The sequence below is a fragment of the Lissotriton vulgaris genome, chromosome 3_1, assembly GCF_964263255.1.
Source record: "Lissotriton vulgaris chromosome 3_1, aLisVul1.2, whole genome shotgun sequence".
In the NCBI taxonomy this organism is placed as follows: domain Eukaryota; kingdom Metazoa; phylum Chordata; class Amphibia; order Caudata; family Salamandridae; genus Lissotriton; species Lissotriton vulgaris.
Window position 1 is genome coordinate 479,743,659 of NC_141689.1, and position 23,965 is coordinate 479,767,623.

At 44.4% G+C, this 23,965-nt stretch overlaps 1 protein-coding gene across 7 annotated transcripts in view; it reads left to right on the forward strand.

Moving 5' to 3' along the window:
• MAST4 (microtubule associated serine/threonine kinase family member 4) overlaps positions 1–23,965 on the forward strand; it is a 1,854,902-nt gene that overhangs the window by 1,596,767 nt on the left and 234,170 nt on the right. For all 7 annotated transcript variants that reach the window (XM_086960700.1, XM_086960701.1, XM_086960706.1 and 4 more), the window contains one exon: positions 2,419–2,628. In XM_086960700.1, the coding sequence (XP_086816826.1) occupies positions 2,419–2,628 (210 nt within the window). The remainder of the gene's footprint in view (positions 1–2,418; positions 2,629–23,965) is intronic.

The following is a 23,965-nucleotide window of genomic DNA, read 5'->3' on the forward strand; positions in this document are numbered from 1 at the left end:
GTTTTTGGATTGTTGCCCTTGTTTCCTGTAGTGGGCTATGCCTTCCACTTCCTACATTTATGTGGCATTGTGTTGCTGTTTTCCAGCTTGTCTTTTTTCCTCCACCTCTGTTCTTGGAGTGTCCTTCTCATCCTCCCACTCACTAGCAGAGGAAGGTGGGTTACCTTTGGAGGAGTGGCTATACTTTTGCTGTACCCTGTATGACTTGTGTCTCTACGGGAACATCTATATTTTTTATTTGCATATTTATCCTTATATACGTTTATCTTGGTTGTATATGTTTCTGCATGTTTATACCTATCTCTCGAAAGGATCTCTTGTAGATGTCTTTTACTTCAGGTATATATTTGCGTGTGTTTTGCATATGTGTTCATATGGCCTTCTATGCGGTGTATGTCGCTTCATTTTACCTACAACCTTCTTGGTGACCTAGTTCAGCCTTCTTGGTTGTACTTTTCTGTTTCCTTCCTTCTTTTCAATGAGCATAAGGATGGCTTATATGTCTGTCAAGGTTCTCAATAGAAGAGCGTTTTTTCTATCCATGCCTTTATCTTGTGGAAGTGCGTTAATGCTTCAGGACAAACAAGCAGCGGTACAGCCAAAAGGTTTACACATGCCCGATAAGCATGCCATACGAATGTTACACCGGCTGGCTTTACAAAAACCTGTTAGTATATGTAGCAAAGGGCTCTTAGAGTAATCCACTGGGCGGTGCAATAAAGTGTCAGAATTATTTGGTGGAAAAAGCGTATAGGAAGAATACATAAATAATGTAATGGGAACAAATGCATTGCTGGAAAAGTAATTTAAAACCCCAAATGTACCTGCCAAATGTCGAAATACAGATATTTATAAATGGTTAGCTTTATTTCTGCTATATTTTAAAAGAGAATCTCGTTAGGCGTTTGATTTTACATTTTGACACTGCCCTTTTAAAGATTTGCATTCTATTTACATTCAAAAGACGCTGTTGTAACGGTGGCATTCGGGAGTGATGTATTTCATCCATTACATATCGATATTTATTGTACATTAGCGCATTGCGCCCTCAAAAAGCGATCTCGCTACACTTTTATTATAATATAAGCAATATATTAAAGCACTGGCAAATAGTTTAAGATTCAGATGGGCTTCGATATTGCAAGATGTCTACTTAGCACAAAAGAACAGAATTATGGATTCAGTGGAACAGTAGCTATTACTTGGGGAACGAAAATGACAGCAGGTACATAAAGTGAAGTTAAAGAACTGGGACGGTGGCTGCTACATTAAAGGCCGACAGTACATTTTAAAGAAAGCGACGCAAATAGGGAAACGAGATTTGACAAGTTCCCGGCCCCAACTAAGTGTTGTGTACTTAAAGAACCTGTGGTGTGTCAAGGGTGTCATGCCCCTAAACCAGGGAAGGTAAAAGCTCCAATCCCCAAATGGGTAGCAAAATAAAGCTGCAATTTGTGTGCAGAGGGACCCCCAACATCATTGCTCCTGCTGCACTGTTCATAGCTGTACCCCTGGTAGGAACCCCACAATGGCAGGGGTGGGAGCTCTGACTTTGGGTACTGGCAGAGACCACTCTAAGTGAAGCTTTAAAATAAAAATAGCAATTTTTTTATAGCAATCCCATAAGGTTTGCAGAATGGGTCTCTAAAGAAGCATTTTTCATTTAATTATTTTTACATTTTAAACATAATAGACTTTTAAAATGTTGTGGGTTAGACTCTATCCCAGTTTGCCATTAGAAAATTCTTTATAAACTTGACTTTCTGATTGCTGGAATGAAAGTGAAGAAGTCACCAAAAATATCGACAGAAACAACGGCATGTTTGGATTCTCATTCCATCATATTAAGAGAATAAACATGCATGCTACCTATATTTGTAGTGCTTCACGTTGAAAAAATCTGAGCAGCGCTCAGATGCCTTGCATGTGTTACGCAAAGGTGTGTGATGTGACCACATATTAGCAACTCAGACCTTCTGAAGACAAATGCGCTTTCTATACCCACCAGATTACACATCATTGAAGAAAAGTAAATTGCTTCAGGAAAAAATATAGGACCTAATTTAAATTAGCAATTTCAAATATACCAGGTTTACAAACCAAATTTAAAAAAATTGAATTTTGGAACACTAAATCTTATTTTCGCAGTAACAAAAAATAGGATTATTTGACTCCATGTCTGGAAATTTTGTTGGCAATTATAGGCTTTCATTTGACAAATCAGTGAAGTAAAGTTTCATGAAAAAAGTCTGGTCAAGTATCTGTTACCCATACACTACTAATACAGTGTCCCAGATAACATATTTTGAATTTAATCAATATTTATGCATTGAAACATAAAGAAACGTGTGTGTTATTATGTACCAACCATCCAGAGAACATATGTGTACATTCATTCTTTTTGTCCTTGTTGAATAGGCTACAGCTCAGATGGAAGAGCGGCTTCAGGAGATTATCACAAACTACTCTCCTGACAACGTTCTTCCCCTGGCAGATGGAGTCCTCGGTTTTACCCATCATCAGATCATTGAACTGGCGCGAGATTCGTTGGATAAATCCCACCAGGGACTCATCACGTCACGATATTTCCTTGAATTGCAGCAGAAGCTGGAAAAGTTGGTACAGGAGGTATGAACCATGCTGCTTGGAAAGATCATTGCTTTCAGTCTATTGTTCCTGACAAACTTTGAAAAATGAGTTTGTGGCGTTGGCTATTTTCCTTCTCCATTTAGATGTGACATGATGGGATAAAAGAGTGTAGCGAGCATTGACCTGCTGAGATGCACGTTGTGAACATTTTCTGGGTGCCAGTGTTTGACTAACAGAGTAAACGCTCTCTTGGTGTCTTCTGTCCTGCAAGGTGGTGGGATGTGCCTCTTCACACTGGTCAGAGGCTGATCTGAAAAGAGGAATTGTCTTACCGAGCTTTGCTCTTGATGACCAGGCTATCACGCAGTTTCAAAAACTAAAAATACATATGGATGTCAATGAACACCTTGACATACATCCTATTGTTCTCTTATATTTATATCAGTAAAGGTGAGGGTGCTAAATTATAAATGTGTTGCATCTTAATGTTTTGATGTCAAGACTTTTGTGTTTTATCTTTCAAGCATAATGAGGCTTAATTCGAAAAAATGTAGGAATTTATCAAATGTTACTTATGTTTAACAATATAAACCCTAATCCAGAGAGGACTTGCACACATTTCCAGCCCCAATATCTATTTACTTCAAGGGAGTGTCATATTGTATGGTGGTAATTCCCTCATATACAATTTAGTGAGAGCAATTGGAAAACGATTGCCTCTGATCTGAGGGGGTCAGAGGAAAGACTATTGGAAAGACATTGAGCATTTTCAATTGGATATTAAGAATTCTTCTCTACGTTGTTCGACGCCCAATTGCCACACTTGCGTTTTGTGCCATAAACAAATACAGTAAATGGGTTAATTGTTTCTGAAAAATATTAATTGTCTTTCAGAATTCAGTGCAAGAAGATTATCCTTTTGGTAACATGTTTGGGGAGAGAAAAATAAGAATAAACTGGTTTAAACTACGTTTCTGCTACGATGACAATTTCTGTGTATTTTCTGTCCTGCTCCGGTGTCGTCGTCATAAAGATCTATGATTTGTATATAAAAAAGGAGGCAGGAAATGTATTTTCTATAAAGTCCTTTCTTAGAGTCTATTCACTCTATAATGTGCTGTTGTGTTTTTTGCAAACTTTTTGACCTTATGGTGGTAATACTACCTTCTTATTTGCACTAGGGGAACTATCCAAGTAATCCAGCTTCATAGCATTGCTTATAGTGTTGAGAAAAGAGTAGTCTGAATTCATATTTGTTTTACAGAAACTGCATAGCGGGGGGAAAACACCCCGCAGGGAAGGGGTTAAGGGCCCAGATTTTTGCTTTCACTGCAACTAAATACTGACCTGCGTTAAGGATTAAGGCTTGTTTACCGCCAACAGCATTCAATAGTTTTTATTAAATATATGTGTTAAGTGAATCAATCTTTCTTTCATGGATTTACTACAACAGCCACATTCCTGGACACTTGGAAACATACCATAGTCATGCCCTTGCTCAGAAAACCATCCACTGATCCAGCCACATTTTCTAACTGCAGACCTTTCTCCCTCCTACCGTACCCAGCAAAGGTATTAGAGCACAGATACTCATAGTTCGGCCCGTGGGCCGCCAGCGGTTCGGCAAGCCTTCCCTGGTGGCCCGCGGACCTTGCAGACAATTTATCCGTGTTTAAAAAAAGAAAAAAAATTAAAGCGTGTCTGCAAACACTGCGTGCCGAGACTCTGCTGCTCTGTGGGGGCCCGGGCATTCCAGTGATAGTCAGAGTGGAGCTGCAGGGGCGTGTGTGCCCGGAAGCTGTCTCAGCCCGGGCACACACAGGCAGGGTGAGATGTGAGATGAAGAGGGTGTCAGAGAGAGGTAGAGTGAGGTAGACAGAGGGAGGAAGGGAAAGGGAGGGAGACAGAGGGAGAGTGAGGGAGTGAAAAGGAGGGAGAGCCAGGGAGGGAAAGGGAGGCAGACAGAGGGAGAGGGAGGGAAATGGAGGGAGAGGGAGGGAGAGCGAGTGAGGGAGGGAAAGGGAGGGAGAGAGAGGGAGAGCGAGGGAGGGAGGGAAAGGGAGGCAGAGAGAGGGGGAGGGAGGGAGGGAAAGAGAGGTAGACACAGAGAGGGAGAGCGAGGGAGGGAAAGGGAGGGAGAGAAAGGGAGGCAGACAGAGGGGGAGGGAGGGAGAGGGAGGGAGGGAGAGCAAGGGAGATAGAGAGGGAAAGGGAGGCTGACAGAGGGAGAGCGAGGGAGGGAAAGGAGGGAGGGAAAGGGAGGCAGACAGAGGAAGAGCGAGAGAGGGAGGGAAAGGGAAAGGGAGGGAGGGAAAGGGAGGCAGAAAGAGGGAGAGTGAGGAAGAGAAATGGAGGGGGAGGGAGGGCGAGGGAGGGAGAGGGAGGGAGGGAAAGGGAGACAGACTGAGGGAGAGGGAGGGAGGGAGGAAAAGGGAGGCAGACAGAGGGAGAGCGAGGGAGGGCGGTAAAGGGGGAGACAGAGGGAGGGAGTGAAAGGGAGGGAGAGGGAGGGAGAGCGAGGGAGGGAGGAAAGGGAGGGAGAGCAAGGGAGGGAGGGAAAGGGAGGCAGACAGAGGGAGAGAGAGGGAGGGGGAAAAGGGAGGGAGAGGGAGGGAGGGAAAGGGAGGCAGACAGAGGGAGAGCGAGGGAGGGAGGGAGGGAGGCAAACAGAGAGGGAGGGAGGGAAAGGGAGGCAGACAGAGGGAGAGGGAGGGAGAGCGAGGGAGACCGGGCGGGAGGGTGAGGGAGGCAGGGAGAGCGAGGGAGGGAGGGAAAGGGAGGCAGACAGAGGGAGAGGGAGGGAGAGCGAGGGAGGGAGACAGGGCGGGAGGGTGAGGGAGGCAGGGAGAGCGAGGTAGGGAGGGAAAGGGAGGCAGACAGAGGAAGAGCAAGGGAGGCAGACAGAGGGAGAGCAAGGGAGAGAGGGAGGGAAAGGGAGGCAGACAGAGGGAGAGCGAGGGAAGGAGAGGGAGGGAGGGAAAGGGAGGCAAGGGGGAGGGAAGGAAAGGGAGGCAGACAGAGAGGGAGGGAGGTGGAGGGAGGGAGACAGGGTGGGAGGGAAAAGGAGGGGTAGGGAGAGCAAGGGAGGGAGAGCAAGAAAGGGAGGGAAAGGGAGGCAGACAGAGGGAGAGGGAGGGAGGCAGGGAAAGGGAGGGGGAGGGAGAGCGAGGGAGGGAAGGAAAGGAGGGAGCAAAAGGGAGGAAGACGGAGGGAGAGGGAGGGAGGGAAAGGGAGGCAGACAGAGGGAGAGCGAGGTAGGTAGGGAAAGGGAGACAGAGAAAGGGAGAGGGAGAGAGACAGATGGAGACAGACAGAGGGCGACAGAGGGAGGAGGGAGGCAGAAGGAGTAGGGAGACAGGGAGGAGGGAGATAGAGGAAGGGAGACAAAGAGAGGGAGAGGGAGGGAGGGAGACAAAGAGAGGGAGAGGGAGGGAGACAGAGGGAGAGGGAGGGAGACAGAGGGAGAGGGAGGGAGACAGAGGGAGGGAGACAAAGATAGGGAGAGGGAGGGTGGCAGAGAAAGGGAGAGAGAGGGAGAAAGGGAGAGGGAGGGAGACAGAGGGAGGGAGGAGGGGGCCAGACAGATGGAGGAGGGTGACACAGAGGGAGGGAGGAGGGTGACAGACAGAGGGAGGGAGGGAGGAAGGTGACAAGAGTGAGGGGGGAGGGTGACAGAGGGAGGAGGGCGACAGAGTGAGGAGGGCGACAGAGTGAGGAGGGCGACAGAGTGAGGAGGGCGACAGAGTGAGGAGGGCGACAGAGTGAGGAGGGCGACAGAGTGAGGAGGGCGACAGAGTGAGGAGGGCGACAGAGTGAGGAGGGCGACAGAGTGAGGAGGGCGACAGTCAGAGTGAGTGAGACAGAGGGAGTCAGGGAGAGAAAGAGGGAGAGAGAGTGAGAGGGAGTGAGACAGACGAAGTCAGGGAGAGAAAGAGGGAGAGAGAGTGAGAGGGAGTGAGACAGACGAAGTCAGGGAGAGAAAGAGGGAGAGAGAGTGAGAGGGAGTGAGACAGACGAAGTCAGGGAGAGCAAGAGGGAGAGCGAGTGAGAGGGAGTGAGACAGTCTGAGTGAGACAGGGAGAGAAAGAGGGAGAGAGAGTGAGAGGGAGTGAGACAGAGGGAGTCAGGGAGAGAAAGAGGGAGAGAGAGTGAGAGGGAGTGAGACAGTCTGAGTGAGACAGGGAGAGATAGAGGGAGAGAGAGTGAGAGGGAGTGCGACAGTCTGAGTGAGACAGAGGGAGAAATAGGGAGAGATGGAGGGAGAGAGAGGTTGAGACAGGGAGAGAGAGCTGTGTGTATGTTGGGACGAAGGCGTCCGCTGCAGGGACCTGTGTTCAACCTCATGGTCACAGTTTTTTTGTTGCTCTAGCCCCACCCCCTCCAACCCAGCCCCCACCGGTGCGGCCCTCGGACACAAACCACACTGTAAATTTGGCCCCCGAGAGAAAGTTTGTGAGTACCCATTTATTAGAGAAACTAATCAACTGATACTTAACTGGCCTCCTCAGCAACCACCAGCTCTTCGACGCCTCACAGTTCAGATTTAGGCTCAACCATAGTACAGAAATAGCACTCATCACCGTCACAGTCGACATCCGCATGGTCCTTGACTGAAGATACATGGCAGGCCTCATTACCCTGCACCTCTCTGCAGCATTTGACAAGTTCTCACACCCTATCCTCTTCAGGCTTCTCTACAAGTTTGGCATACAGGGACCCACTCTCTGCTGGACCTGCTCCTTCTTAATAGATAGAACACATACTGTCAGCCTCCTTACAACTCAGAAGCCAGTGAACTCATCTGCGCAGTGCCTCAAGGTTCATAGCTGAGCCCCACCCTCTTCAATGCATACATGATTCCTCTGACCAACATCGTCTGCACACACATCGACATCCTCTCCTATGCAGACAACACACAGTTTATACTCTCCTTCTCAGACAAGACCCTGACACAAGAAACAATTTGACCGCCTGCATTATTAAGTCACTAACTGAATGAAAGGAGAGAGGAGTTGGCCTAACGGCTAGGGTGGTCGACCTCGAATCTGGGGAATTGGGTTTGAGTCTCTGCAATGACGCTGAATATCCTGTGATGCTGGGCAAATCACTTAATTTCCCTGGGCCTAACAAAAATGAATATGTCCTCTTGTAATGCAACTGGTACTATGTAAAGCGCTCTGATGCCCGATTTGGGTCAAGGTTGTGCTATATAAAACTCTGTAAAAATAAAAAATAAAAAAAGACAGCTGTCTCAAGCTCAACACAGACAAGACCGAAGTAGTGATCGTCACAAAGTGCAACTCGCCATGGGACCGCAAATGGTGGCCGGTCAATCTCAGACTCTCACCCATACCCAGAACCCAAACCAGGAACCTTGGAATAATCAACAACACTGTCACTCCATTCTGCTTCCACACCATGAAGATGCCGAGGAAGATCTTTAAATGGCTCCCAAGCAACACTAGAAAAACTGTCACTCATGTCCTAGTCACAAGCAAGTTGGACTGTGGGAAAACCCTCTAATCTGGGATCGACAAGCAACTCATGAGAAGACTACATACCATCCTGAATTCGGCAGCAAGACTCATCCACAACCTCCCACACAAAACTCACATCACACCACACCTCAGGGAACGACACGGTCTCCTGATACACAAACACACTCAACTCAGACTCCTCACACACATTGAAGGCACAACACAACTTGGACCCAACATACATTAACAGTCGCATTACCTTCCACCAACCATTCAGACACCTCTGCTCTGCCTGACTCCCACTCATACAGTTCCCATGCATATACAAATCCAGATCAGGAGGACACGCGTTCTCTTTCATCGCTCCTAAAGCATGGAAGACCACCCAAGCCACATCTGAGTTTCATCCTACCTTCCTGAGTCTTGCAAGAAGCTAAAAACATGGCTTTTCATTAATCAGCCTACCATAGGCAGAGCTAGGCACACACACCTCCTCATCGCCAGGATACCCCCACAGATGATAGTGCACTTTACAAATACACATGACAAAACAATAGTTGAAGGAAATAGATCTCTGGAGCACGTCGGACCTAGATCCTTGCTCATGTACTTTGTATTCCTTGTTAGTGGAGCTTATGGAATTTATTTTGATTGACCATACTTGAGAATGGCCAAGGCCAAGGAGACCTCTGGGTCCCTTCTCTGGTTCATGATTGGCCTATCTTTTGGACCTCCCGGCGCTAATAGTCCAGAGCAGAACTGTACCTCGCACTTACCCCAGACTTTTTGCAATGGCATTGGTTTCCAGACTGTAACCCTACCAGAACGTACCTTCTACAAAGCCAATTTTTGTACTGCAAATTAGGTAGTAAAAGTCAAGTTGCAGACAATTCTACCTGCTGTTGTGCAGGTTTCTCCACAGTGAGATAATTCCTTGCCAGACAGATGAGCAATTTAGAGTAACTCTTGTAATTCAATGTTGAGTTTGAAGCCTATGTGCAAGTGCAGCATCTTTATCAATTCTACACTACTGCTATAATACTAAAGAGATGTCCTGCGAGGAGAAGCATTCTAATTTGCATGTTATTAAAAAACAGAGAACCTGGTGCCGATTTTCCAGCATGAAAATCTGAATTTCCTTAGATTTCCATGGACATGATTTTTCAACATGTACTGCATTCGTATTTGTGTTATTTGCAGCAGATAGTCCTACTGCAATCAAAATCAAGGTTGGCTTCATGCTGAGTTATAGAATTACGACTGCAGGTATTTTCAAAATTCGTCTTAAACCTTATGATGTTAGAGCGAGAATGTGAGGAAATCATTTCTTCCATTGTGTTTCCCCAACTTTTTTGATTATTGTGGGACCAGGCTACCTCTTTAACTCTTGGGACTTTTGGCCTGCTGAAAAGCCCTTAACATCATTTGCTATTTTCAAACACATGAGAACAAGTTTTGCTAGTTGGTTGTCAAACTTTACAATATATGCCAGTGGGGTATAGCACACAAACTGTATAGCCTTACCAAATATCAAATTCCAAGTGAAACCTTTGTTACAGATATCTGGGCAAACCCACCTTTATAGGCTGAGGAGCATCCTGGGTCAATTCTGAGTCTTGAATTAAAAACTGAACGCAGTACTGTAATAATAAGAATGCTTGAATTTAGCACTATGCACATCAGTTGTCATTGTGTCTTTTACAAATGTGGCCCAGCTGTTTAGCGTGTACATCTAAAATGAAAATTGTGGCACACTCACATTTAAAAATGATAACATGAGTTTAAGTACTGAGTAGCAAATGATGCTGCATACTTTTAAAGCTGTAAAACTTCAAATCTGTTTGTGTCCACCTTTGTCAAAGAGATAAATAGGAAGTTCATTCTTTTAGCACATAGCCAATTAGTTAAAATAAAACAATTCATACAATAAAACAATTCATAGCCAACATGATGTTTTATTTTATATGCTGTAATGATGACTTTTATAACAGTGTTACATTTCAGTATTTTCTGAAATCACTTACTCTAGTAGACCCTAATTTATTCTCCTTGACAGACATTGCTGTAACAAACTAGGTATTAGTCTTTTCACAAGCACTCCTCTTTCGAGAAAAGTACTCCTCATTCACCGATCAAAGTTCATCTTAAAAAAGACGTCATTGCTTTGTCATTACCTTCTGTTTTGGCAACCACGCCTCAATGAAAACTTTTTTTTTTTTTACAACAAGGGGTGGTGAGGGACAGAGTCTCTGAATTAAGCAGAAAGCTCTCACCCAGTCAAGAGATCAGGGCTAGATCCAACACCGTTTTTTAGCTCACTGCACCATCCCAGTTTCAGAACCTGGCTGTATGCAAATTAGTCTGTTCCTGTCCCAGTGCATGATGGGAACAGGGCAAACCAAACTACAAAAGCCAATTCTTACACTGGGAAGGAAACAAGCTCCCGGGGACCGGTTTCTGGCATTACAGCCGTCTTCGGCCCGGTTTGCTTGAATCCTGATGGTGCAATGAGCAAGGGTCGAAGAAGGCTGAAATGCCAGAAACCGGTCCCCGGTAGCTTGTCTCCTTTCTGGTGAAGAATTGGCTTGGTAGTTTAGTCTGCCCTGTTCCCATGATGCACTGGGCCAGGGACAGACTGATTTGCATATAGCCAGGTTCTGAGCTGGGATGGGGCAGTGAGATAAATAACGGTGATGGATCAAGCCCTGATCTTTGGACTGGGTAAGAGTGGTCTGTTTAACTCAGACACTCTGTTCATCACCACCCCTTTTCTAAATCGTTTTTGGCCACTACAGGTGTGGCAGGGTATACTCAGACATGAGTCCCTTTCTCACTGCTCCATCAGGATTCAAGCAAGCCGGGCCGAAGAAGGCTGAAATGCCAGAAACCGGTCCCCGGTAGCTTGTCTCCTTTCTGGTGAAGAATTGGCTTGGTAGTTTAGTCTGCCCTGTTCCCATGATGCACTGGGCCAGGGACAGACTGATTTGCATATAGCCAGGTTCTGAGCTGGGATGGGGCAGTGAGATAAATAACGGTGATGGATCAAGCCCTGATCTTTGGACTGGGTAAGAGTGGTCTGTTTAACTCAGACACTCTGTTCATCACCACCCCCTTTTCTAAATCGTCAATGAAAACTTGACACTGATCAAAGTCCTGCTTAAACTAAAGGTTTCTTGCCTGAACCTGCCCTTCTGTTTTTACAGTTATTGGAAACAAACAAGTAATGATGTAGACTCTATCAGAGGCCAGAGATTCCTCAGACTAGAAGGAGCCATTCCTCATTGTTGCAAAAAGATAGATGTTCATAGTAGCAGTGTGTTTTACATTGACTCTAAATGGCTGGAGAGAGGGGGGTGACTCTTGCTTCAACTGGAAACACTGGATTTGAATGTCTACTTTGAGGGTTAGGAGAGCTGGTCTCTTGCTGACCTCGCAACTGTGGGTTCAGAACTTCTTTGGAGAAGCTTGCCACTGTGGAAATTTGTGAGAAGAAAACTGGGTGTATCCAAGAAACATGGTTGCGTTGTGAAAATTGTTCAGGGGCAGCTCAGGTCAAAGAGGTGCGGGTCTGTACTAGTAGTGTCTATGAACTATGTTGATAGGGTCATTTTGTCATACTTTTGCTCACTGGACTCTCTTGTACTTCAGGTGAATTGCATTGGAAAATTGGCATAAATTTATTATGAGCTACATGAAGTAACCTGTGTGGCTTCCTAAGAATGGAGGATATATTACTGCATTTCTTACATGATTAGTTAACACCCCTAGAGTAGGCCCTGGAGGGTCCAGAGGACAGGATGCAATGTGTTTAAAAAGTGGCTCATGTATATTTAATTTTTACATGTTCTGGTAGTGAGAAACTCTTAAGTTTGATTTTCACTTCATAGGATAACTTTTGAATTATCCTATTACATTTTATATGTGTAATTTCCAAATGAGAACAAGTAAACCCTTCATGTTTGGTGACTATGAAATCTCAATTTAAAATCATAATTCATGCTGAAGTCGGATTTTAAATTACAATTCTGAAAATGCACTTTTAAAAAGTTGCCATTTTCTTGCCTTAGCCATTTGATGTCTGCAGCCTGTCTCTGGGTCAGATGATTGGGTGTGGATAACAGTTGTACTTTGTGTATTCTCCCACACAGCCCACACAATAGCGAGATTAGGTGTGCCTGAGCTGGCCATCAGTGGCAGGATGAGAGGAAGGAGCTGGACCCTGCCCCGCTTACACCTGAATATGATATATCCTGTCTGCACACAAAGGGATGCCTAATGCTTGTAGTTAGTCTGGAGCCAGGGCCAGGAAGGCAGGGCATCTGTACACTTTAAAAGCAGGCCTTTAGAAGCTTCTTCTCATCTCTCTTCAAAGACACAGCTAGATAGATAAATATATGCACTGGACCTCAGACACCACCACTTCAGTAGACTTCTGGACCTGGATACTATGCCAGGAAGAAGGACTTCTAAGTTGCTGAGAGGACTGCCACTCTTCTGGTCTGCTGCTCTGAAGGAACTGCTGACCTGTTGCCTGGGTGAGGACTTGGTCTGCATCTCCTGAACCCACAGTGACTCCAAGGGTTAGTTGGCTGGCCTTCTGGTCTGAAGTCTCAGGGAAACAGGCTTCCAACAACCTTGCACCTGGACTCTTTCATCTGTGAGTCTAATCTGCCAAGATGTGACACCCCAGTCCTGGTCCCTGGTAGGCGTGGGCGGAAAATCCGTTCCGCTCGCGGATTTTGCGGATTTTCGGGAAATCCGCAATCCGCGAGATTTGCGAATTTCCCGCAAAATCCGCAAATCCGCGAGCAGCGGATTTTGCTCGCACTGCTCGCACTGTTCGCGTGAGTTCGCGCCCCGCGAATAAGTGCAAAATTGCAGAAATACGATTTTAGCAAAACTGAAAGTAACTACTTACCAGGTTCAAAAGTTCAGGCTCATCATTAGTAGCCATTTCCTGGAGTGCTTCCTGAGGGGCCCCTCCAGAGTTCAGTTGCCAGTTGAAACTAGTATGTGACCCTGCTCTGAACCTCAGAATAGTTACACATATGCCACAAAGGTCCTGAATTACAGCTAAGGGAGACAAGCAGGAGCCAGGCTGGAAGTTAAAATCCATTAATCAGCCCCTAATTCATTATTGTCAGTTGGGGCAGGGCAGGTGTTGTAACTAATTTTGCAACAATGAAAGCACTTAGCAAGTGCAAAAGATCACTAATCAGGGCGCACTAAGGAAGCAGGTGCCAGCTAAAAAAATATTCTGTGACACATGAATCAGCCCCAAATTAATTCAGGTCACTTGAGGCAGGGAAGGTGTGCTTTGCTTTGCCGAAAATAATGTACACTGGACAACCAGAGGGTGTGGTGATGAAACAGAGGGTGGCATGGGTGGGCCAGAGGGTGGCATGAGTAGTCAGAGAGTGGCAGTGGTGACAGAGAGTGGCAGTGATGAAGAAGAGTGTCCCAAACAGGCTGGACACGTAGAAACAACAAGTTCGCGAAACTTGCGACCCGACAGGTAAGTTCGCAATTTGCGAAAGTGTACAAAACCCTCGCGAACTGGCAGAAACACGGGCGAACACAAAAAAAAAAAAAATCCGCAAATTCGCGGGAATTCGCGGATTTTGCGGATTGCGAATCCGCAAATCCGCAAAATTCGCGAACGCGAGATCCGCAAAATTCGCTCATGCTTAGTCCCTGGGAGGTGGGCTTAAGGTGATCTGTCAGCCTCTGTGGATCCAGCGGAACTTACGCATTTCCTCTGCTGTGTGGCACAAACCTGAGCAGAACCAACGCATTGCCACTGCTTCGGGGATTGGATCCATTGCAAAGACCCGCATCACAGCTCCTCTGAACTTAAGCATCGCCCCGACTACACACTGCATCCTCAACGCCAGACTTCGCAGTGTCAGACCTGTCAACTTAATCCTCGATAATGACACAGATCCTCACATCAGAGCCTCGCCACTTCTCGGAACAGACACTTTGCTTCTGGTGTTCAACACAACTTTGCAGATCCTCAGAATGCTCTGCAAGCCAGGATTTAAGGTACTTTGTTCAGTGGGCCTAACTCAGTCCCTGTTGCTCACCCGAGCTCCATCACGTTTGCCTGAACTTGTGACTTTTTCCCTGGTGTGGCGCAACCAGATCTATAAAAGGTGACTCTATGAGCTTTTTTACACCATTTTTACTAACACCTTTAAAATTGCATATCACCGGTTCTACTGATTGGATATTTGTTGTTTTGGTCTTGTTTTATTTATTACATTTTACTTGTTTATTTTCTAACTTTGTGTGGTTCCTTGTTTTGTGGTGTTTTTCACTTTAATACTGTTTGAAGTGTTGCACAAATTCCTTACACATTGCCTCTAGTTTAAGACTGACTGCTCTGTGCCAAGCTACCAGAGGGTTGAGCACAGGTTAACGTAGGGTTGGCTTGCGCCTCACCCTGACAAGGATTGTGGTTTCTTGTTGACCAGGCAGCACACCCCAGTCAACCAACAGCCCAATTTCTTAGTCATATGATACAATTTACTATTGTCAGCACACTGACATTGGCTGAAGGAGAAGTCGGATCTATATTCAACATATGTGCAAGTGTTTCCATGTGATATTAAATATGAGAAGAGAACAAATCAAGCACTTACGTTTAACAGATTGGTGTGTATATGCCAAATTGTTTTGATGATTTCTCTTTCTCATCAGATGCAAGACCCTTTGGCTGAAGCGCGAAGTATACCATTAGTGAATTTTGCAATGCTCTCATCTAGATGACTCCCCATACTTTAACTCCAAATACTAAACTAACTGCTTGGGTATGAATAGGTTAACCTTCTCTGACTGTGGCCTAAGCTTTGCAAGCTTCTACTCTTTAACTCTGCATTGATCAATAGGTTCCTATTTTCATCCTATTGCATGATATACGTAATGAGTGTATGTCGAAGGCAGGGCATTGCTCTGGCATTTCCTCTTATGGTGACAATTACAAATTACTTAATGGTAATAATCATAATAATTATTATTATCAGATTAACACCCACAAGTGTTCATTTCTGATATGCGTCTTTGTGTTTTAAGTGCTTGATCCGTATCCTGAGGGTGAATGTTCTCAGTAAGAGAGCGGACGTCTTTGTTATCTTTCTTCCAGATTGGAATTAGTCCTCATTTATTAAGGAATGTGTTGGGTAGGTGAGACCTGTGTCATGAGCATCGCTTCTATGGCTCCTGTCTGATTGCCCATCTCACTACCCTGCTAACAAAGTACACATTGGTCATTTTACGCCCTTAGTTCTGTATTATTTTCATTGTGCCTGTTTTTACTGTTTGCAGAATGTGTCTTTATAGTCTCAGGTTATCCTGTAGTTTCTTTTTCCCCCGTAGCAGATGTAAAATGTACTATCAAATGTGTTCCATTGTTATTTTAAAATATTCACTTTTTTATTTCATATGATCTTCAGATGCAGAAGATCAATAAACTTGCAAAAAAATGCTCTAGATTTTTCCTCCTGCAATAGTTCAGACAGGGGTTGCTTGGTTTGCCTTTTCTTACCTTCATCAGAAGATTCCTCCTGACAATTTTTTTCACAGACTTCCATTACACAGGAGACCTTTATCTTTACCTCCCCCTAGGCCTTTCAAGCCCCAGGGGAGCGCTTTTAAAAGAATGTCCACATTCTAATGGTGCCACTTCAACAATTACAGATCATTTCTTCTGCACCTTTTTTCTCAACTGAAGAGGAACATTTGCTTTCTTTGTTCTCTACGGTTTTGTGAACTCTTTTTTTGCAGCGCTAATGCCTTTCACAGTGCGAATTTTACAAATATTTAAATGTTTCTGATGTTGTTGGCACATGTATGTGTGGTTTAAATCTACGGGTTATTTCGACCCAAAAACTATTTGCAAAAAGGATGCAAGCACTATTTCTGCCTCTAAATTGTGCAGTGTACATGGACACGTCCCACCAGGACCTCTCAGTGATAACTTTGACTCAGTCAAGTGATTTATTTCTTTTAGTTTTGGATATGAATGTGGTTCTAGATAATGACTTAAGGCTACCTCTAAGCTTACAGTTACATTTAAATATCCAGTCTGACTCTTGCCTAGACCCTTCCAGCACATTCAAAAAGTGTTAACTACTACAGAGTCCAAATGACAAGCAAAAGAAAAAGTAAATATTTACAGTCTCATTGAGTATGGCTTGAGAATTGTGACCGCTCACTAAGAATTGTGACCGCTCATAAAGTCCAACAAATATGCAGGCACTCATGCACATAGACCAGCAGTCTCACACACATTATGCAGCAGGGGGAAGATGGTGAAGTGCATCAGCAGAGAACAGGATGATGTTTAGAAACTGACATGGGGTGTAGTGTTGCTGAGAAACTACACCAGAGGAGTACTACTGATGCACTGTCACGGCTCTGGAGACCATGGGGTGATGTGCTTCAAAGGAACACCTGTATGCTCTCCATCAGTGGAGCACAGGTGGTTAGACATGCAAGGGTAGCTGGATGCTGTACATCAACAAATCACTGGATGATTGTTCAGTTCTAGGGCACAGGAGTATATCTATTATGAGGATGCAGAGCTCTGTATGGCAGAGGGCACATGGTAATGTACAATGGCTACACATATATACACAATGTTATATTCAGTTTACGGAAGTTGGTGGCTTTCTACCATCTGATCTAGCAAGACCGGAGAGAATCATTTTAGTTGTAGCTTTGTTTAACTGTCCAAAAACATGTTTGGTATCATCAGTGTACATGCTAATTTTTACATCGAACAGTTTCATTAGTTTTGCTAGGGGTAAAATGTAGGGGCAACCAGTAGATGGTAAAAAGTAGTGGAAACAAACTAGACACTAGTGGTTAATTTGTAACATAAAAAGTGCTGGGGCTCTCCTCAGGAGGCAGCGCTAACAGGAGGAATATGCTGGTGCAAACTGCCTCCTGACTAGAGCCCTGGCACTTATTATTCTGGATAGGACTTGGCCTAATGGCTGGAGCTGGGGAACTGGGTTCAATTCTCAGTGTGGCTCAACATCCTGTGATTCTGGGGGAAATCTTCTGCCCTGAATATGAGTGTGTGCCATAATCGCCAGTGCTGAGGATTAGTTGCCAGTGCTGAGCATCGGAAAGCCCCGGCTCAAAGGAAGCACTTGTACCTTTGGTACACTGTAATTTATGGTCTTTGCATCAGAACTGACACGAGTCTGGGAGGCTGTTTCTCCTTTTACTCAATAAAAGGCTTTAAACATTGCTTGGCTGCTCCAGTGAGGGTTTTTTTCCAGGCTTTCAGGAGAATATGCGATGACCAGTGGTGTTGAATGCTAATAGTACCAGTGCACCGACACCATTGCCGTTCGCTATCCTCCTGAGATCAGCCAAGATTGAAAGCTCTGTGTCATGCCCTTGTCAGAAGCCAATTTGAATTGGGTCAAACCGTTTTTCTCTTTCGATGAAGCTTTGTGATGGAGTAAATATTTTCCGAGAGCTTGCCTAAGAATAGTAGCTGCGAAACTGGTCCAACGTTGCTATCGCGGAGAACGATAATGTGGCTCATGTCACAACATCAGCTCCAGCCAGTCTTGGGTTTCTGATCTTATAACAGCAAAAGCACAACATGTCCCAGAATTAAAAGTTCTGAAGAAAGTCATACATGTTCTCTTCATGACAAATTTACATGTTTACTTGTTTTTCCTTTTAAAGTTTAACTGCTTTTTGGTGTCTCACATTCTCAGCAAGTTTGCTATTAACCATTCGAATGTTTTTTACCCTGATAAACACAACATAAAAAGTTCAATGCAATAGATTGTTTGAGACGTGAAAGATGACACTCTTTCCAAAAACGTTTTACTCACTATGAATGCTCTGCTTGACCCTTTACCTTCTTGCTCGTATTTTTAAGTCCACCTCTGCTCTCTTTCTCTATTGCCCCCTACTATGCCTAGTGCCCCCCATCTACCTCCCACCTAATTGTATCCTGATTTTTTTTGTCTGCTGTGCTGTCAGCAGTCCTCCATCTTTAACTGGGTTTTTGACCCAATAAAGTCTCTGCCCAGGAGTATACATGCACAGCAGGCCCCAAAGAAATAGGTTTGTATTATTTGAACAAACCCCTTAAAGAAATGGTCACCATAGATGTACATGCTTCCACTGTGGTCATCTTTGAATGTGTTTGGTGAGCTATTACAAATACATTCAAAGGTGGCCATCATGGAGGCATGCGCACACTTTGTGGCTATCCATATTGTTTGAAGAGACCCATTTGAAGATGGCCACCGTAGTTGCATTCACACCCACAGTGGCTATTTAATGAACACATAATTGGTAAAGCCAGTAGGTTTCACTGGCAAGACCAGTAGGCTTTGCCATGCTTGCACCAATAATAGTTAGTCATGGGGCTCTTCACTGGATTCTAGCAGCTCAGAGACTGAGGCTCAAATCTCGTTAATCAAGCAGTGTGCATGAGTTTGGCCTTCTGCAAGAATCCCTTTATTTTTACCTGCCCTGAATGTTCTTTACTTTTCTAGATTTTTTTAACATGATTGTGTATTTGTCCTCCTAAAAAAGGATGCGTTTGCAAAATATATTTTTGTTTTATATTGGGCATGTGACGTCAACCCTTAGCGAATGAGCATGTGCATACAGATCTGTTGACCGTAGAATAAAATACACTTTTAATTATTTTCTGTTTCTGAAAGGGGTTTGATTCTTTTTCTCCACATAAGCATGTTTTAAGCAGGTGCTAAATGACTGGTTGAATAATTTAATTTACTGTAGTTGTCACTGGTGTCATGTAGCTGTGAGCTGCTTCAGCTATAGGGATGGTGAGAAAGGATGACTGCGGGCACAGGCAGGTCAGGTACTGCAGAATGACTGCAATTCTGTAAGCGATGAGGCGGATCCGTGCACACTGCGCCATGTTAATGGGAACCTTACCAGAGTCAACTCTGCATGTAGTCTCTTCTAGAGTTTCAAGTGAAGCTTAAGGAAAAGGGCTCCTGTGACCTGTATTGACCACACTATATACTCAAAGTTTAGCTCTTAGACGAGAGTCCATATTTGTTTATCACAATGCACTGTATATTTTCAAGCACATTTGGACATTTACAATTTGATTGGCAGAGCTCAAATTAAAGTACTTAGCATGCTGCACAGCATCCAGCTAATATACTTTAGCTTTTTTGCACATGGTCTTCTGAAATGAGTCTGTGAGGTTTATTATCTCCTCCCTTAAATGAAACTGAACAGCAGGTTTCCATGGAGGCCCTTCTCTTAGTTCTCCTTGAATCAAATCCATTTGGTTGACTATAAAAACCAAATCATGTGCCATCATTTCAAAGCCTCCACAGGTGAAAATGATTTGGAAAATTTTGCACGGTTTGCAACTGTAAAAGCTGGTGAACATTCCTTTCTAGGGCTCGAGCATGAAGGGTACACACACACAGGGCTTTAAGATAAAAGGTTTCTGTATGGAGGAAAACAGTTTCCTCTTGGAGTAAGAAAGGGATAGATAAAGACCCACTATCATAATGTATAAGTGCAGATTTTCATACGATTGGCCCATGGCATTTCTTTTTCATAAGATGGAAATTCAATATGGAGAAAATGTTGCATGTTGGTACTCCTAGAAATTGCAAAATGCAGAAAGCAAATTCTGGCAAGTTTAGAGGCTTCTCAACGGCTATTGTTCCGTATCTACTCTTGGACAAATGTAGCCCAAGGACATTAATGTACTTTTCAATTATGGGGCCAAGTTACCAGAGTAACATTTTAAGAAAACCATACACATATAGCTGGGGTCAATTGCAGTGCATAATTATTATTATTACAAATAGAATATAAAAAGAGAAAATGAGCAATTGAGAGAAGTTCGCAACCGCTCATACCTGAAAATTATCAATCTAAAGGATAACCTCTGAAATGATAATTAATAGGAAATAAGTAAGGCACTGAAAAAGAAGAAAATCAATCAATGAGTGAGAATAAGGATAGCTGTGTAGTGAGAGTGGGATAAGGTCAAAAGAGACGGAACAATATCAAGTAAAGGTCGATGATAAGACAAGTGGGGGATTAGGGAGCGGGGAAGAGCAAAGAGGTCGAATGTATGACATCAGTAGGAAGTAAGCATGAAAACGGAGTTCTGCGCCTAAGGAGTAGATTAAAGGTTAGATTGAACAGGCTGGAAGAGTCTTTTGAAATGTTGTTTAAGGACCTTGAATGTTAAGAGGCGTAGAGCTAAAGAGAGTTCCAAATTCGGACTATTATGTTCCTTCTTGAAGAATCGGAACAGATTCTGTACTGTACTGTGTAGAAACAATTGACCTGTACACGTTAAACTTCCTTTCCAAGTGAAGAGAAAACTGGTATGCAAAGCCTTGGTGGCGATGCGGGCTGTCTTGTACACGGATATAGATAGCTTCGATGAGGAGCCATTGAACTGCAAGTAAGATGGGGGTGGCATAGTGGACTGTTTTACTTTCAGTATCAAAGTGGGTCACTGCATGAAGCACTACCATCAAGCATGTGTATTTTTGGTAAACTGGTCAAGTCGTAACAATCGGGCCCTGGTAGAATGGATCTGGTGATGTCCTTGGTCTTGTTCCGGGTTTAACTTTCAGACCCCCCACATTAGTCACACTTGCAAAAGTGCACCCTTAGCAATAGCATTTGTATCCAGGGCCCAAGTCCAAAAAAAAGAAGTGGGGTGGACGCTGTCACCGGAAGTGACGTCACAACATGAAGTGATGTCACAAAAGGTGCCAAGCTCCTCGTCCCAGAAAGGCCATAGAGTGAAGTCCAGATGTTTGGCAGGGGGGACGGCGTCCCCCCGATAAAATAAGTGGGTATCCGTCCACCCTCGTGGTCCCCCGACTCGAGCCCTGTTTGTATGTTTATTTGGATTCTAGTCTACTGTCAAGAATGAATCCAAGTGATGTTGCTCAGCCTAGATAGCAGTCAGGATTGAAATTCCAATAATCCGAGCTATAAGTGGCGGGATGTCACCCACTCTTGAGCGAGCTCTGGGGTTGGACCTGATGCAAAGCATCATTAGCTATGCCTTCATCCCTTCGATCATGCTTCCATCTATATCTTTTTGCTACATACTTTTTTGCATGAATTTTTAACTCTAGTATTTCATTTTCCATCATTAAAAGAGATCAATCTATTGGGATAAGTGTCCAGAACTTGTTTTAGCCGCTCCGTCTGGTAGGAGAGGTGGCCAGCGGGGAGATTGTGTGTATCTTGTTGCGCATTTATTATTTATTTCATTCATGCTGTGTTTTCTGGCAATTTAATAACTTGCCACTCTTGCAGCGGCGTGCATAAATATTTTACATCGCCATGCCGCTCTGTTTTCAGCACACTTATTCTATGCATCGTCCATAGTGTGCTTCAGTCAAACTCGGAAGACTCGGCATAACACACACATTTTGTTGCCTTCGCCGAGCCCCGCCCGCCGTCTGCGGGTTGCTTTCATGTGTTCGCTGTCATTCTTGGTGACATTCAGTTGTATCTTGGCCTGCTGCTGCCACTCGGCTCATCTCTGCAGCCCCGCGGCAGTCCCTGGTGGTCTGAGCAGCTGGATGCAGCTCGCGCTTTTCAACTCGAAGGTCAAGGTTGATTCACGCTCAGCGCCTTTGCGCCTCACCCCAGCTTCACATGCGTTTCTGCGAGCAGGGGCGGGCCGGCTCCTCTCATTGGACAGGCCCGCTGCCCATCAAAGCTGGACTGAGCCAAGGACTGGCAGCTTCTGCACATACACAGCTACCGAGAGTAGTTAGGCGCAGCACTGGAATGGCTGACTTTTAGCACATAGTATCGATTTTATTCCTATCAATTTAATGGATGCCTTTACAGGTTTACCCAGTTTCGTAACAATGTCGGTGCGTTATGTTTATTTTTTTTTATTTTTTGAAGTCATTCCCGTACAAGCTTTGACAAGGCAAAGTTCTCTCTTTTAATATTGATATTGACAGTGACACTTGAATAAAGCCATTACTGGAGAGGGTAGTAGTAATGTTTATATTACTATACTAGATGCAGGACCTGGGTTGTCTTACCTTGTGTTTTTTGGTTATTTGGGATGTAATATGCAGGAATTGTAGCAGGCATCTACATTTCATATTTGACATATGCAAACATTATGCAAGCATTGTAGTGTTGAATCATAAAAGTTGTATGCAATCTATTAGAGTATGCATGAGCAAGTCTGTTGAAAAGATGCTTGCATGATTGAGTAACACACAGAAGAGCAAGAAACCATGCTAATTTTCCACATGCGGGGAAGCGTGCACTGCTCCTGCATGTTTTGCAAGTAAGCCTATAGAAATGCTACCAAGCAAAACAGTCTTTCCAGCTACACCGAGATCTGAGACCCGAGAGTTTAATGGCTAAAGATTTGGGAGCAGCAGCGCAAACAACATTATATCGCACATAGAGGACAAAAGCACACCTGGGGTCCTACCGGGAATCGGGGATCACCCTAGGGCACATGTTGAGAGTTAGGTCCTCCTTCAGATCACGGCATAGAGGGCGGGGGTCACAGCCTACTAAAACTGTTTCCATACCCCTCTGCCGAATACAGTGACTGGCTCCCTCTTAGCAGTGGACTTGATGCTCATTAACTATATTGGTTTTAATGAAATTGCAATGATTTTAAATATTGGTACAATACATTCTTGGATTTGAAGCATACAATTACTTTTACGTTTTATTTGACAGTCCGTGGGCTTGTGTTTTTCTGATGGATACTTCTAACCACATGTTTCTCACCTTTAGAATATCGCCGGACTGGATCAAAAACAGTTTTCAGCATAGCCATGTCTGCCACTAGATGGCATCTCGTGGCTCCTCATAGACTCCCGACATCCCTGGAATAATGGAGCCACCCAAGTGCACTAATATCAGATCCTTTCCTTCTGTATCTTCATTCATTCTTTGAAAAGAACCAAACAGTTTTTGGTCATGGTGGCAATGATGAGGCCGAATTATCCCTGCATTATGATGATGACAATTTCTATCTCACCTGCAATAATCTTAGACAGGCAGATAAAGTGCTAGATTTACATATGTCTTCTATTGAGATTAAAAACAATGACCTCATGGAACTGTTACAACCCAGACAGACATCATCTGAACCACTAATCGCGTTCAATGGGGCCCTAACCAACACATTCATGGGCACGCTGGCTAATCCCTGCTCATGTCCACTTGTCAGCAGAGAGGGGGCTCGTCACCACAGAACAGCTCCTCGTGCCTGGTCTTCCTCAGGCAACACGCTACTGCTGAGAGCCTGAGGTACAGGCCTCGACTAGCACGGTTTACTCCAATTCATTTCCTACTAACTCTCCAAATAGAGAATCAAATAACATTTGAAGCATTTGGGAAGAGTATGTCCCAAATCGGACTTGAGTCTCGGGTCAGTCAGTGCCAGCAGTTTGCTGGGACAGTACTCTCATGAATTATGGGACATGGTCACAGATATCTTGCCAGCAATCCCAGAAGAATTTCCCACCTACGTGGTTCGGACCATGTAAGATTGTCAAGATGTAGCTAAGTAAGGTGTTAGGTCAGGCCTTTACATGATTGACTGCCTAAGCAGAGCAGTCGGCACTAGCGTGGAGGTCTGGTTCCACACATGGATAATATCCACTGGCTTTTCAGGCGACGTTTAGGTGTCACTCATAGATATTCCGTTTGATGTGTCTCAATTTTTGTCGAGAAGGCTGTCTTCATCCTGGAGTGATCACCTCCATCTATCCCCATTTGCACATCATTATCCCTAACAATTTCACTTCTTTCAAGGCAACACTAGGGGTTCAAGGTCTACCACCACAACAACAGGTACCCCAGTTTTTTGGGGTTGAGGAAGGGGAATCCAACAGACATGTTTT